This window comes from Peromyscus eremicus, chromosome 7, assembly GCF_949786415.1.
Source record: "Peromyscus eremicus chromosome 7, PerEre_H2_v1, whole genome shotgun sequence".
Classification (NCBI taxonomy): domain Eukaryota; kingdom Metazoa; phylum Chordata; class Mammalia; order Rodentia; family Cricetidae; genus Peromyscus; species Peromyscus eremicus.
Genome location: NC_081422.1, coordinates 105919697 through 105936630, shown reverse-complemented (window position 1 = coordinate 105936630; position 16934 = coordinate 105919697). Strand labels below are relative to the sequence as shown.

Genomic DNA, 16934 nt, shown 5'->3' with positions numbered 1-16934 from the left:
GAGGTACCACCTTCCATCAGTAAGACCTCTTGACTCAGAAGTTAGAGGTTACCTGTTGAAGCACTGGGGGACTATCCCCATTTTTCTTCTTTCACTCTGTTAGCAGAATGTGGGGACTAACCGTTGGGTGGGAGCAAAATGTCTCAGCTAAGATGAGTTGATTCATGTTGACAGAAGGTGCATGCATGTGTGCCGGTGTGTGCGTGGCAGGGCTGAGGCTGAGGTGACGCGCCTGCGTCCTATGTGTGCATTTGCTGTTTGATGTTGTCAACTGACTCCTCCTGAGTGTGTCAAGTTGGTAGGGATGCTGGGCTGCACCTCTGGATGTGAATTCTTAGGGAGGCACAAGAGAGCTCAAGAATAATTGGAAACGCTTCCCTGCACTGATATTATTTTCTGATACTGTAATCTTTTAGGGCCTAAAACCTCATTGTTTCAATTTGCATCTGGGAGAATGTCTGAGCAAGGAGAACTGAACCCAGCCATAGTGGAGGAAGGACGGACTGAGCCAGAGTCCGCCCCAGAAAATGGCATCCTTAAATCGGAAAGTCTGGATGAAGAAGAGAAGCTGGAACTCCAGGTAAGCCAGAGGGACTTGTCTTGGCCTTTCACCTCTAGGATGTATCTAAAACTCCTTTAGGAATTTGGTAGTTAAGGATCCAGGAGATCAGTGGAAAAATCCTCATCCAGTTGTTTTTTATTTTAATGATGCCATAATATGCCTTTAGAAATGAAAACTAATATCATCAAAGGAGCGTATTTAATTACTGAATTTGCATACAGGAGCCCAGTATCCCTTGCTAGACCATTGCAAGCTGTGCATGTAAGGCCTTTGCAGATGGGGCTGGAGGCTCTTGGAGTCTTGACACTGATTCTCTTTCTCATGGAAAGATGGAGACAGAGCTCATAGCTGAGAAATGTAAGAGTCGTGTATTCTATAAACCAGAGACATGTTAAGGTTCATATCTTCTTATACCAGTCTAAGCTCAAGAGTCCCCAGCTGAAGAGTCAGGACACTAAAAGGGACTGAGGGAGGGGTGGGTACTGGCAGCAGTTGGAAGAATCAGGAGAGAGACAGGATTAAATATGGAAGTGAATTACAAAGAAAAAGTATTGGTCCAGGGAAGACCAACTGAGCTTGAAAATGCTACAGGTTTTCCTTTAACTGATTTACGAATGTGTTAGCATTTTCCACAATCCAGTCTTGTCCAAGGTCAATGATCTCGTCATGCCCCAGCAGCCAGGCTGTCTTCTCTTCTCACCTGTGTTTGCGCTGAGGAGAAAGGGCTATGTCAATGACATATGTCAAAACACTGGGACTTTGGCCAGGAGGGTGTCCTTCCTAGTGGTCAGAATACCTTTGCTTCCACTGAGGAGATGTCCATGGTCAATGATGATGTCTCCCCCCTTTCCTTTTCTCTCCTCCACGATCGTGCATCCCTCTCCAACTTCCTCCCTGCCTCTCTGGAGTTTACTGTTTGTTTTCTTCTGTTTCTACCATGCAGCGGCGACTGGCGGCTCAAAACCAAGAGAGAAGAAAATCCAAGGTAGGGATCTTCAGGTTCCAGGAGTCACTACCAGTTACAGTAAATCACACATTGCCCATCAGAGCTGCAGATGTGCCCACAGCCCAGAGGCTGGGGTGGGTCCTGCTGTCCTGTTACAGTGTGGTTGTGATCCTCAACCTTTCGTTCTGATATGGGTGCTTGTTGTTCACAAACCGAACACCTGTAGTGTTGTAATCTCTCTGTTTTTTACACCCAAAGGTACAGTGGTGCTTTACACAATTTACATCCACTGGAACTTTTGTTTGTTTGTTTGTTTGTTTGTTTGTTTGTTTGTGGATAAAATTTAGAGTAGACAGTTCAATCTTCCAAGTGATTTCTACCTAGAAATAACTGGGCAGTGTTGCTCAGTGCTTGGAGCACCTTCTTAGTGGAATCTTCTAATTTAGTTTTAATGGAAATTCATCATGGGGCATTTCTTCTGATATTTTCACAAATGTGACATCCATTCACCCTTCATGCACATGGGTCAAGATAGTGAAAAACTGTTGCATAAGTTTGTGTTTTCTCCTTTGGCATGGGGCTTTCTGGCTCTTTCTTAGCCCTTTGCGCACAGAATCACGCAACACTTTTGATCCTGGCCTGAGAAACCTGGTTTGGGAATGTTTGTGCAAATGTGGTGGCCATGCTTTGACAGACTGAGAATGTTTTCTGTTTTTTACCCACCTTCCTCAATCTCCAGTCAGGAGCAGGCAAAGGGAAGCTGACCCGAAGCCTGGCTGTCTGTGAAGAGTCTTCAGCTAGACCTGGAGGGGACAGTCATCAAGACCAGGTATAAAGTCTGCTTTGAGAAGGACTTGCATGACTAGATCTCGGTGTGAATGACCAATCGCTACTTTGACATTAAAGGAGGTTTCAGGGGAGAAAATGGGAATTGGAGAAAGATAGCATTCTCTTACTTTATCCTCTGTTTCTGAGATATTCTGCATAGTTAGACATTTGGGGCTGGGTCCATAACCTAGCAGGTAAACTGCTTGCCACATAAGCATTTGGGCCAATGTTCAACCCCCAGAATGCACTTAAGCTGGGCATGGTTTGTCATCTCAGTATGGGGGAAACAGAGCCAAGTAGATAGGTTCCTGGGGTTCAAGAGCCAGTCAGCCTGAGGTCCAGCCAGTGAGCCCCAAGTACCAGTGAGAGACTGTCTCAAAAAAAAAAAGAAAAAAAGAAAAATGATAGATGGCACCAGAGGGGAAACAGCCACAGTTGTCTTCTGATTCCACGTGAACATGTACCCATACACCCTGGTGTGCCTCCCACAAATATGCAAATATACCCACACCCACATACACACCCACCCACCCCCATACACAACTAGTTTAAATGTATAACACAGGATATTGCATTTGTTTCTTTTCCAGACTCTCTGAAAACTGCAAATGGAAAGGAACTCAAAAGAATTTAGATTAAAACTTAATTTAAAAAAAAGATAAGTAAGCACGATAGTGCTGGATGTCCACCAAGGCTCTCTCTTGATAAGGCTGAACCAAATATACCCCAAACACCCTGTCTTTAGGGAGACAACTTACCTCTCAGCTCCCCAAATGCACCTGCCTATAAAAACAAGAAACAAAACACACCACTGTTGGCTCCTATGAGACTTAAGAAATAGTGGCTAAGGTGCCCTGAGCTTTGGAGAAATACTCTTATGGCCTTTGCAAGAGATTTTTTAAATTTTTTTTTTTGGGGGGGGGAGGTGAATACTGCAAAAATGGTCCAGAAAAGCACCTGAGCTGGTGGTGAGTTGGAAACTGATCAGTTGCTGCGTATCTTCATCCTTATCTTTGCTCCTTTCAGCAAGATGAGGAGGCACCCCAAAATTAAAAGTCCAGGAAAATGCTTCGTGACCAAATGAAGCCCTCCATAGCCTTTCCCCTTTAACCATCATATTTACTTCTGAAAATCACAGTCTTGATGCAGAAATGTTGCTTATTTTATCAGAGGCCAAAGGCAGTCAAGACAAAAGTCAGGTGATCTGCCTGAGCCCAAGGGAGGGAAAATTGATTACAAAATCATTAGTTTTTGTTGGGATTTTTTGCCTCTCTTTCATCTCCACCTCCCTTTTCACATTAATTGAAAGCCTCTACATTCTCTTTACTGACACAGAGAACATGGAGAGCACCTTCTTTAAAAGAACCAAAAAAGAAATTCCTTATAGATTTTTGTTCTAAGAGTGTTTTCTTTTCTAGTCTCATTTTCTTAACACGCCACTCATGTGGAGAGGCACAGGTGAGCTGTCATTCAGTAGCCATTACTGTGTTTCATATACAGCCTTTTTTTAAAAAAAAAAACTTGGGCTCTGAGAAACATGTGGCTTTTCTTCAGCATTTTATGTGTGCATCTATTTTTAATGGAGATGGAAAAGGTGAAATGATGTGAATATTATGCCTTGTACTATCAATGTGGATTGATGGCTTCTAATGTATGGCATATGATTTGGGTGAAACCCAGTAGAATGGCAGACTCTGGGAGAATTAATGGCCCAGTTGTCTCTCACTCCTAAGGCCAGGCAGAGGAGGCCAGCCTCTGTAGACTTCATCTGCTCTTTGTCTCCTTTGACAAGGAACAAGAGGAGTTTTGGTAAGGGTCACCTGTGTCATAGCACCCATTCCAGAGGCAGGTCTAGGTACTCTCACACAGTGGGTGCAAACGGTGCTTTGTTCCTGCTGGCTCTGAACCCAGAAAACAAGGTTAGTGTTGGAGGACAGAATTAGGGTCCTCAAGCTTTCTGTTGGCAGCCAAAGGATGGTGGGAATAAGGGGTGGGTAGAAAACCAATGGATACATGCATAAGCAAGTGGTCCCATCTTAGAGTTTATAGGCAATGCCTTCACTGGATACCACCGGACACTTAGAAAGTGTGTGGACTGACTCCCAGAGAGGTATACAGTATATGGAATGTATCGCTTCCCCCATGTTTGTATATTCACAGTATTTGGAAAACTGCCTTCATTTTCTTGTGTGGGGAAAACTCTTGTTCCCTGTATTACTTGATCTCAGACCCACACCAGATGGATGGTTCAGTCTGTCTTTGAGTTAAAGGAAGCGTGCTTTTCTAATGTTATATTATTTACTGATCAGTGTGTTATTGCAACTTGAATCATTCTTTTACTGTTGTTGGGTATAAACTTATCCTGTACCAATGTATTTATTAACACTTGTATTTTAATATTGAGCATATCAATAAAAATATTTAAAAAATAACAGATTGTTTTTTACCAACTCTACAACACTTTTTGTGTGTTCTTTCTACACCATACTGTATATTTATGTGTAGAAAATATATATTTTTTTTATTCTGAATGTAGCATTTGTCAACACAAAGCATCAATTTGTACGTTTTTCTACAGTGGATGTCTTTGGCCTCTGTTTTTATGTATAGAATATATTGCCAACATGATGATTTTTAGATTCCAACTTAGAGAGGGTTGGATGGTTCCAACAGTTCTGAAGAAGGAATGGGACCATTCTCTTGTGACTCACGTGCTCACTGCTTCTCTCTGAGTCTACTGATGGACTGACTCTTCTCATCCCATCCTGAGACACATCTCAGCAGGAAATGTCCCAGGGATTTCCTGAGAAAGTAAAAGTAAAATCAAAATCCTAGATCCTACTTGAACCCTCACTGATTGCAATAGTTCTGTCCTTAATCATGCAAAGAATGATGATAATAGAATCTCTCTCTGCTTTACATATCTTGTATATATCCACCCACAGAATAAACTCCTGGGAGTGAGAAAACCCAGCTTAGTTAACAATTTATGATGGTGGAATGTTTTATCTCATCTTCTTTATTGTGTAGGTTAGAGATCTTTTTGTTTTTGTTTTTTCCTCTGGCCACCATGGTGACTTCCCTCCAGTTATCATTTCCAATGTAGTCCCTCCCAAAGCATACAGCTCACTTTGAGGAATGCTACCTTGTGCTTATTCAACTAGCCAGATTTGATCAGAGCCATTATGAATCCCAACCTGGGTACAGTTAAAGGCCAGAATCACAGGTCACAGGTCAGGTGAGCTTGCAGGAAAATTTCTGTGAGAAACACTCTTCTTCACTGGAAACATTATCCACCCCGTGCCCCACATCATGAAGCAGAGCCACCGTGTGATCTCTCACATCTGCACAACCTAGCCTCATCCTCCCTAAGTCACTATAACTCCAGTCAGCATACGCTTTGCAGAAACTAAAATCCCCAACAAAAACGTCATTTGGCGCACTGTGCTTCAAAGAAGCAAGTGTGCAATCAAAGTAATGGCTACTGCGTGGTTATCAATACAAGCAGATTGGATTCCAGAAAAAAAAATCATAATAAAATGAGGGAATACAAAAGTAGATCCAGCTCAACACTGCAATCTGTACCAAGCAACTGCTTCAGAGAATCTGTTTGGGAAAGAATTAACTGCAACTAAATTGATCCAAACATAGATTTATAGATGACTTATGAAAGCATAGCAGGATTCACCACATTTTCTAAAAGGCAGTGATTTTTGTGACTGAATCATAACAAAATATTAATGGCATCCATAAGCAATCCCTATGACCCTAGGCCTAGGATTCTCACAGCTGTAGGGTTCAGTTTTCCACAGCATGGGCATCCTTCCTGACCTGGCTCCCATGATAGGATTTTTGCTGTAAATTGGCTATTGGGTGTGTTCTTTCTCTTGGTTCTAACTGTAATTATGACTCCTGGAACCTGTCTGTCTGTATGCACGTTTCTCCTTATAAGGAACTCTGGAAGGAAATTGGAGAAGCCTTTTTTAGACATGACAGTGCCTCCAATGTGAGTAGATGGAGGAATTTTTTCCCCTACACATTTAAAAATACACCTGTAGAGAAAATAAGAGTTGTGATCTACATGAGTTTAGCTTGATTAAAGTTAATACTCAAGAGGCAAAGTTTAATACCAGATGTGTCTTCTGACCTCCCGCTGACTCCTGGATTTTAGTTCACCTTAAAGGGCAAGTGTTCTTTTTATCTGACAGGCTTAATTGTTTTTAACCACTTAAGAAACAGGAATTCATACCTGGCTCTCATTTTCCAATACCTACTAACTTCTGTGCAAAATGGAAGCCAGGCAGAGGGAATTACATCTGGCCCTAAATTATTATATTTTTTCCCCAACAGGAATCTATTCATTTACAGCTTTCCAGTTTCCCCAGCCTGCAAGAGGAGGATAAATCTAGGAAGGATGATTCTGAGAGAGAAAAAGAAAAGGATAAAAACAGAGATAAATCTGAGAAACCCAAGATCAGAATGTTATCAAAAGGTGAATTTGAAAAACATTTCCTTACCTTGCTTAATTTGGGCACATGCATAGCCAGATGACATTGCAAAGTGAACAAGTCTTACAGCCCCGGGCACTCTGTACCTCATTTTCCAAGTGGTCCTGTATGTGCTTAAAAAAAAAAAAAGTGACCCTCACTGTCTTTTTATTTCTGCTCTCTTATTTGTATAGCTAGAGAGGTTATTTTTAGAATCACTTATTTCTTTGAATTCACTCTTGAATCTCCTGTTCTCCATGACAAGCTGAGGCAAAAAAGGGAATTCAAATACATTCTTGCATTCAGGTTCATTGACAACTGACTCAGATTAGTGAAAAACGGTGATACACAGCTTTATAGTTTCATTCACTCTGACCTCACAAGAAAGACAGCAAGGACCTCAGCACCTTCCCACAGTAAGCCACACATGTGTGTGCAGGTCAGTAGACTCCCTGGCACAGAGGACTTTGATCTGGGCATTTGTATACTATTTTGTGTTGTTTCATTTGAAAACAAGAATCATATTTCCATTTGGAAAAGAGCCCTTCCTTCTAAAGCCACAGGCCTACAGTCTAGAACTTTGAGACTGCTGATAAACTTTTAATTGCACAAAGTAGACGTAAGTCAAGCTGTAATGAAGAGAGTCAGGCTGGAGACAGCTCAGGGAATTCCACCAGCCTAGGGATGGCAGCTACTCTTAATGTTATGCCCTGCAAATATATCCCTGCTTCAGATGGTTAGCTTTTGTCTGGATGAAAACTTCATGCTTATGGTGTACAAGAAGAAAGAAGTTAAAATTTCTAAAATGGCTGTATAAACCTGGATTTATCCAACACCTGGAGACCAGAAAGACTTGAAAATATTTATCCCCTGCCATATTTTGTAGTGATTAATTTTTAGATAGCTTCATTTTTCTAAACTGCTCTGTTTGAACCAAAAAGGTTGTCACGGGATGGAAAGCTCTTGAGGTCTCTGTGGGTTGGATGTACCTGTCATGTGGAGGCAGTGCCCCACTGGTTTTCAGCATAGTGAGAACGCATGGGGTTTGACACTGCACCACCGCCAGTGTGCACACTTCCCCTCCCCTGACACCAGGGTCTTCCCACAGTCAAGAACCTCTCAATCCCCAAGTCTTGTCTTCATTCCGATGTTATCCTGCCAGGTAGTGGGTATTTTCACACCGGGGGTGGGGCAGGTGGGGGGGGCTTCCTTTAAAATTGACCTAAGTGGGAAGGAAATCAGAAAGGTTGCAAATGCTTTCCCACCCCTGCATTCCCATCATCACCAACCTTGACAGCTCAACTTAGTCCTGCTCTGTTTCAGACTGCAGCCAAGAGTACACGGATTCCACCGGCATAGACTTACACGAGTTCCTGATTAACACTCTGAAGAACAATTCCAGGTAAATGGTGACACAGGCTCTTTGTTTGGGGGCAGGAGATTCAGATAGAATGTTACAAAGTGATCAATCAAAATACCTCTAAGAAATCAAGCATACAACACAGACAGCCTTCCCTGATAGCTCTGCTCAGCTTTCCCTATGGATGGCTAGCCCTAATAGTTTCATAGTTACCCACTGCCTAAGTTAAAGTGTGCCAGCTCTAGCTCCCTAAACCCAAGGAAAGATTGAAGGAAAGGGGAGATAATGGAAATGATCAGTAGTACATCAATCAATCATGCCTCAGTGCAGGCACATATCCACGTATATTCAGTACTTCAGCTTTGCGTCATTCCAGTTTCTTTTGACTTTAAGTTTTTATCAGTTGTATTTTTATTATTAAAAAATTTACATGTCATAATTAGCATTAAAATGATAACATTTAACAATACCAAATACTTAACAAGTGAGATTAAAACAAACTCCTAAGTTCAAAGTCATGGTATGACTTTCAAGGAGTCGACATAGTCTGAAGATGAATTAGATAGACATTGGCCTTCTCTTTTTTCCCTTGCATTTGATGAACTGTATTTGCCCTTTGGAAACTGAAAAGTACATGAGACCTTTCCTTTGAACGTTTATTTTTCAGGGACAGGATGATACTCTTGAAAATGGAGCAGGAAATGATTGATTTCATTGGTGACAGCAAGTATGTTCAATGGCAATGCTAGCTAATTTGATGACATGTCTTAGTTCAGTATCTGAGTTAATGATTCATGCCAGAGAGAGTTGTGGAGAGATAAAACATCCGTTCATACGGTTCTTGGTATGTTAAATGGAGAGGTCACTGGATTTTGGAGTGGTCATTGCTTGGATCATGTGTGTTCCTGCCTGTTAAATTTGTGACAAAATGGCCATAAACAGGGGGACATCGATTAGCATGGAGGAGATGTAAAAAGAAGCGACCCTTTTCATTTTTGTTATAGTTTTTTAATGGGCTCCAGCTGGCTGCAGTCAGTTATGCCTGGAAATAATTGTGCTTCATTTGGTGTCAACTGGGTAATGACACATCTCCAGATAGACATCTACAATCTCTCCTATGTCATGTAGTCTGTCCTCTGCCTGCCTCTGCTGATAAGGTATCATGAACTAAACCAGAACACTTTGTAACAGATGAGACGAATGTGCGGCTGCAAAACAGCCAGGCCTAGTGCAGTTTGATCAATAAATCTATGATAGTAGAAATTTGTCTGTGGGAGAGAACATCGGGAGATGCTGAAATGAAATGCGGCCAGAGTTTCTGGATAAAAGGAGACAGTGACATGTAAAAACCTATAAAATGTGCTACAGACATACAATGAAGATGCCGATTTCACTCCTCCTGTAATCCTGTTCTAGTAACCACTATAAAAAGTTCCCGCAGATGTCATCATATCAGAGAATGCTGGTCCATCGGGTGGCGGCCTACTTCGGATTGGACCACAACGTGGATCAAACTGGAAAATCTGTCATCATCAACAAGACGAGCAGCACCAGAATGTAAGTCCCATATTGGAGTTTGTTTGGAATTTTCTTTTTCTGTCAGGGATTGGTTCATAAGATCACAGTATACACTTCAAAGTGTATGACATTTAATATGTGCAGCAGTGCTGGTTATCTTTCTGTGCTTGTAGCAGTGGGGTGATGTAGATCAGTAGAAGGCTGCATGGGAACCAGGGAAGTGTGCAAACTCTAGGCAGGGAAGCAAACTCATTTTCTGTTTTTGTTTTTGTTTTTGTTTGTTTGTTACAAAGCTCATGATTTTCTTCTTTCTAGTAGCATTCTGTGAAATTACACATAAAAATGGTGGGGATTGATTTCAAAAATAGCATTCAGATGAAAATAACAGGCATTGCGCTGGGAGTGTAGCTCAGTGGTAGAGGACTTGATAGATAGCACGCACAAAGTTCATTAGACTCCCAGTACTGCAAATGGATAAAGCCTAAGTAAGTAAATAGATAAATAAACCCTTCCTGCAAAGCCAGGCAGGGTGCCATCGCCTGTGGTCCCAGCACTCTGGAGAGTGAGGCAAGGAGATCATGAGTTTGGGGATAGTCCCAGATACATGGAGTGATTCTGTCAAAAAGGAAGGGAGGGTGGGGGGAGGGCAGAAAGAGGGAGAAGGGATGGGTAGGGATAGGATTCTTAAAGCCATGACACACAGAGACACAGAGACATTTGTCCTTTTCTTCTTCCCTTTTTTTCTGATGCGGAGACGTGAGTTCTGTAAAAGCTCTGAACAGGATGCAGAAACCCTGCTTCTAAACCCTGTCCTGCTGACTGGGCCAACCAGCCTGCTGCATTTGCTATTTGTCACCTTGGTTTCTCCACCTGTGAGAGGTTTAAGCTTGACAGATGTCTAAGTTTTAGCTCTAAGAAGACAATGCTTGCTTTTTCTCAAGATCATTGCAGTCTTTCATCTTCGCATCTTTTCCCATCGTCTCATCTAGTCATCAAGAACATAGTAATAGGAGATGCCATTTGCCTCGACACTTGCAATTGTCTCCTTTGAACCCATGTAGCTTTTGAATAGAGCTGAAGCCACTTCTTTAACAAAAGGCGTGGCATCCTCAAAAAATAGTAAATCATCTTTTAAAAAAATAACTTTCTTCCTTTGAGGTGTTCGGTGAGCGGTGAATCACATGGTCTTTGTGTCTGGATGTTAGTGTAGGGCACTTTTGTGTTGAACAGAGCTCTCACGGTTAAACCATTTTTATTTTCTGCTCACCACAGGTTAGGGCAAGCGGGGTGGCCTTAAGCCTCCTCATATCCTCAGAGATCGGCCTGAGCTCAGCAGAGGCAGAGAGACAGGAGGAGGAGGAGCACAAAGTAAGGAGCTGAGACCAAGAGTGGCTATTATCTCAGGGACACTGAGTGCTTTGCTTTTTTACTCTGAGTTTCAAATTGCTTATATATCTGTAGAACAGTTTGAAGTGGATAATGTTTAAGGGCTCTTGAAGCTGCAGAATTGTTGGGTCCTGCAGTTGCCTTCTACTGCGCTGGCAAAACACATCTCAAAATTTAGCAACTTTCCACTTCATCTGATTGTTGACTCTAGTGCCTCCTGTTTTGACTGTCATGGAAAATAAAGGTCACTCTGCTTTAAGCCACCACATCTTTGTTTTCCATCAGATGTACCCAGCTGGTTTTGGTGTACTGTTTATGTTTTTCACTCTCCATTCTAGCTTTTCTGTGGCTTGAAGGTACCATAAAACAGGGACAGACTCACTGAGAACAAAATAGAGAAGTGATTGACTTTCTCTTTTAAGTGGTCTCTTGTATTTCCCTCTGAGGCCAAGGGAAATGTGGATCAGTACATAGATGGAGCAGATTCTGCCTGATAGATTTACAGCTTGCAGATAGTGGGTTTGTGAGTAGTTCCAATGGTTTTACAGTCTCCTAGTCATGAATATCAGTCCATGTTTATATACTAGTTGCTGGTGATGTTGAGCCTCTGTGAATACTCCTGATAGCTGTTTAACCAAGTTGCCTTTTTCACTGTGGTATCTCCATATGACCATTTACATTTAAATTTAGATACAATTGGAATTTTAAAATTCAGTTTCTTTATCAGGTTAGTCATATTCCAACTGCTTCCAGAGTCAGAACACATCTAGAACATTTCTATGACTCCAGAAACTTCTTGACTCTTCAGTAGATCCTTGTGTTTCCTTCAAGTCCTCCAGCACCACTGTGGGATATAATCTGTCTTGAAGGCGTCCATTATCTGACTAACAGAAGTCCTAGCACTAAATCTTTTCTCTTCCAAAGAAGCACAAACTTGGGTCACTTTTAGAAAGTTTTCGTGTGTGTGTGTGTGTGTGTGTGTGTGTGTGTGTGTGTGTGTGTGCTTGCAGAGGTGTGTGTCTATCTATGTGAACCACATGAATGCAGTTGCCATGGAGTCCAGAAATGCCATCAGCTCTCTCTTGATTAGGAGTTGTGGGCAGTTGTCAGCTGCCCGATATGGGTGCTGGGAGCTGAACCTGGGTCCACTGCTAAAGCAGCAAGCACTGTTAACCTCTAAGCCCTCTCTCCAGCCCCCAGCTCTATTTGTCCTGGGCATTGTTAAATAGGCTGTGCATGTTTACACCTTCAGGGGAGTGCACAGTGAGTGTGGGCGGACAGCACCTCTTGAGGGTTGGTGGCTGCTTTGGTGGCAGCACCAACAAATCCTGTCTGAGTACCATGTGGGAGAATGAATGGCCTCTGTCTGTCAGTCTCTGTCATATCCTCAGTCATCATCCATTAGCTCTCCCATGACGGAAAGAATTGGTCTCAGGCCACACTCCCGAGTGAGTGAACTGATACCATCTCCTGCTTAGAATCCTGACACTTACTATGTGTTCACTGTACCCTGCACTTTAATTCTTGGTTTATTTATCACATCACATCTAATCCTACAAAGAGAATTTCAGTTTGGGGCCTACAGAGAAAGAATAATTAACAGGACTCAAATCTAAACCAGTGTGTATAATGTGATGATTTTTTCAAGCTGAATCATCTTAACTTTTGAGCCAAGTCTTCAAGATGTGTGTCTGGATTAAGTAGGGATCCGACTGTTTAATTCCTTTGTTATCTAATAAGAAATAGGTATTGAAGAGCTGTTATTTTAAAGATATTTTGAAGACCTTCTTATTCCTATCAGTAAACATCAGAATCTTCTTTAATTTCATAGTCCCTGCTATCTTGTTCTGGTTTGTCACTACTAACATGTGCGGCTTGTTGAAGGAGAACATCCATGAGTTATGCTTATCAACAATGTTAGTACAGAAGATAATCTATTCTTATAAAACCTCTGCCATCAGTAGCCCTAGACTCTCTTTAGATACCTCAGCTCCACGGGGAACAAGAAAACATGATGTTAAGAGTTGGAGTCACGTCACTAGAGGTTTTGCATTAATACTTTCAGTACTCTTGAGATCCCCAGAGAACATGTGGCTTTGTAGCAGAGAGGTTGTGTTCTCCATGCCCTGTAGCAGTGGACAAAACTGAGGAGAACCAACAGTCAAGTAAATGCAGGGAAGGGAGGATTCATCCAGTATATCTAAACAAATTTCTGCTAATATTCTTCTTCATTTATTGAGCAGTGGCAAAGAGCTGAGCTTTCTGCAGAGATGGTGATCTAGCTCATATAGCCATCTAACAAAAGACTATTTTAAACATCACACTAGTGCCTGGAATGGAGAGGAAATCTGCTGAGAGGGAGAGAGGGAATCAGCCAAGGTTGTGCATTAACCACTACCATCAGGAGTCCAGCTCTGATCTTGTGCCCTCCAGGCTGAGGACTTTGCAAAGATTCTCTGCTTCACAGAATGTCACTGGGAGATCCCGTGGAATGTTATATAAAGGGGACCTTGAAGATAGAGAGCCCTTAAGGCTTTAGGAGTGTTGATAGGCAACCTTGATGCTTTAGGGAAGTCAGTGTGGTGTGAACAAGTAGAATGTGTTCAAGAGAGAATAGTGACAGGGATAGGAAGGCTTGGCCAAATGTTCCCATCACCAAGTTGTAGGGCTAGAGTTAGGATACCTAGGGAAAGTAGAGAGTTATCATGGAGTTCTTGTGGGAGACAGTCCAAAATGGCACTGCCATCCAAGCAAAACTATGTATATTAGAGAACTATAAAATAATCTTGGCCTGTAGTGTTGCAGGTTTTCTAGACCTCAGAAGTAACCAAGAAAGAACATGTCAGAGTATGTGACCAATTGCCTCTAGGCATACTTTTTGGTACATCAACTGGGTCTCTAGAGAGGCCTCCCGTTATAATTGTCTGAATTTTTCTTAAAACAGTAATTTCTGTGTCTGAAATGAGGCCCTATATTTTTGTACTTGTTGTTATCCTTGTCTTTTTCACGTTCCATTGGTTCCATTGCCCCGCCCCTCTGAATTTTGACAGCAACACTGTGTATTTCCCACTGTTGGACTTCTGGTTGACTGTCAGGTTCAGTAGTGTCACCCACTCAACATCCATGATGCAGATCCTGGGATCTGTGCTGCTTGACTATCACCAAAGATCTTATAATGTGCTTGTTCTCTATAATGCTGCTTTTATTCTTCTGTGATGTTCGAGGTGGAACCCAGAGTCTCATGTTTGCTAGGAAAGAGCTCTGCCCCTGGGCTATGGTAGCCCTCATCTCCAGCCTCTTTCTTTCTTCCTAGTATTATCTTTGTCTTTAGACAAGATCTCACTGTGTGGCCCCAGCTGAGCTTGAGTATGTGAGCTCCTGCCTCAGCTTCCCACGTAGCTGCGATCATAAGTGTGAGACTCTATTCCGGACTAATGTTAACTTCTGCACATTTAGGCAGAAAACTAAAACTCTGAAAGTGATTTTGTCAAGTTTTTCTATGTTACAAGTATGCGCCTGTTATATTAGAAGTTTTGTACTTTTCTTTGTCTCCCTGATCTCCATTTTCTCTCTTTCAATTATTTTTCTACATTTAGCACAAAGATGTTCATTGTTCTTTTTCTGGAGGGTCCCCTTGCTCTTTTATTATCTCCTTCTTCTTTTCTTCATCCCAGAGATAGAATGTAGATCTGGAGTTTACCATTTGGAGACTGGAAACCATCTGCTTACATTAACATTTCCCACAAACAATGTGATTATTACCCATGCATGCCTGGGTATCTTTGCATACTGCAGATCAACTTTTAACTTGTCTCTGATAATTTTCATGTTAAAAGGTTGTCATCTCTTCAACAATTTCCATTTCATCTTTCACATCCGCCCACTCTCCTTGCCTCAAATTCCCTACCCTTAAGAGTGCAGAGCAGAGCATGGCAGTAGCAAATGCATTGGAGGACTGTACTTCATTCTCCACAAACTGTGAGATAGGGGTAGTGGTCCAAAGGACACTCTAAATCACTGGAAGATTTTCATGAGCTTGAGGCCAGCCTAGGGTACATAGTGAGTTTCAGACCAGCCTGGCTACAAGATGAGTTTAAAGGTAGCCTAGGCTGCAGACTGAGCCTCTGTCTCAAAAACAAATCAAAGCAATACAAACAAAAAGAGAATTAAGTGCTTAGGATTCAACCCTAGGATTCTTGCGGTGTGGGATGTAGGATGACTGCTCCAGAAAACACAGTTAACTGAGACATCTGTTCAGGAAATCAACAACAACGAACCCTGTTCTAGCTAGAGAAAGCTTCTCTAAAAGGTGATATACATGACATGAAGGGCCTTTGCTAAGGATCCCTGAAGAGAAAGGTCATTACTATCCTAGCCACAGGAAGCTGGGCCTTCTACCTTCTCAGGACACAAACCCAGGACAGAAAGTCTGGGCACAGGCGAAGGACCATGTGCTCTGCTGAGTACCCTGAACTACTGAGACTTAACATGGGGGTTCTTGGGTGTCCACTATGGGGAATTTCATACTCTCCAGGTGACTGTTTTCACTGAAGCACAACAAAACACAGAACAGACATGGGCTTCCTCCCATGTTCATGGAGTTCTTGTCCTTGGTTTAGATCTGCAAGGGGTGCTGTAAGCACACTGGCAGCATGCTGAGTTCATACTTACTCGAGGCCTCTGCAGAGAAGCAAGCATCCATCTATTTAAGTGCATCTTGGAGTGGTTTGTTAGCACCCTGCCCTTTCTAAACATGGTGAATCTACTGTTAAGCTTTTTGTAGGGATGGTGCTGCTAGTCATCTGACTAGAATCCAGAGATTAAATGCCTAAAACTCCATTGCTCTCAGTAAAACCCTGAGGCTTGTGGACTGAACACATTCCACTTCTTGTTTCTTATCTGATTGGCAGAGATGATGTACTGTTTGGACACTTGTATCTATTGTTTTATGATAGAATCAGAATCATTAACATATTCATCTCCCTAAACATTTTACCCTTTCTTTGGGAAGACACCTAGGTCCTTAATCATCTCTTAAGCTCAAACTCAGAGCTGTTTGTTGACCTTGGTCCAACTCTGTGCCAACTCCTTGAAACATTGTGTTGTCTCCATAGTATTGTCTTGCTTTTTCCTCTGAGAGTATAAGGCTCTGTGCATGAGAGAGGGAACTTGGAAACAGCAGGAGGAAAATAAGTTTATTGTGTTCCCTTTTTCAATTGTATGATAGAGTTTACTATTGAATTTTGGAAACAAAGTGAGCACAAACCTTGTATACAGACAGAATCTGTATTACGATTATTTTAAGGAGATTTTATATGACACAATGATGCATCCCAGGCATTTATTTATTTATTTATTTATTTATTTATTTATTTATTTATTTATTTATTTATTTGACTGTTTATTCAGTTAGCTCTCAGCATTGTAGGATGTCAAGCCAGTCCACCTCATAGGAGAGGAACCAAAGCCCAAGTCTGTCCTACCTGGTCAGTTTACAGAAGAGCACGGTCAAAGGTCTGGAGCTCCTGCCTCTCAGCTCTTAACCTTTCAAAGGTTATGGGAAGAAGAATTACCGTTCATAGAGTCACTAATGTCAAGTTATGCTGAAAAGCAAGAGAGTAATTAAGCAGTATTCTTTCACTGCTAGGCATTGGTTCACTTTCAAACTCCTAATTTGCATTTGATTATTTTTAAAGCCATGCAGAGGCATTTGGAGGTGGCTCAGTCAGTAAACTGCTTGCTATGCAAGCATGAGTACCTGAGTTTGATCCCCAGGATGCACATAAAAAGCCAGGCTTGGTGATGCATGCTTTTATCCCCAAACTGGGGAGATATGGACAGGAAGCT

At 42.0% G+C, this 16934-nt stretch overlaps 1 protein-coding gene across 17 annotated transcripts in view; it reads left to right on the top strand.

Moving 5' to 3' along the window:
• Positions 1 to 454: 454 nt before the first annotated feature.
• Arpp21 (cAMP regulated phosphoprotein 21) overlaps positions 455 to 16934 on the top strand; it is a 121130-nt gene continuing 104650 nt past the window's right edge. For 15 of the 17 annotated variants that reach the window (XM_059267159.1, XM_059267160.1, XM_059267154.1 and 12 more), the window contains exons 1-7: positions 455 to 580; positions 1506 to 1547; positions 2248 to 2337; positions 6687 to 6828; positions 8147 to 8225; positions 8851 to 8910; positions 9600 to 9740. In XM_059267159.1, the coding sequence (XP_059123142.1) occupies positions 455 to 580; positions 1506 to 1547; positions 2248 to 2337; positions 6687 to 6828; positions 8147 to 8225; positions 8851 to 8910; positions 9600 to 9740 (680 nt within the window). The remainder of the gene's footprint in view (positions 581 to 1505; positions 1548 to 2247; positions 2338 to 6686; positions 6829 to 8146; positions 8226 to 8850; positions 8911 to 9599; positions 9741 to 16934) is intronic. The other 2 variants (XM_059267156.1, XM_059267152.1) reach the window with 2 other exon arrangements.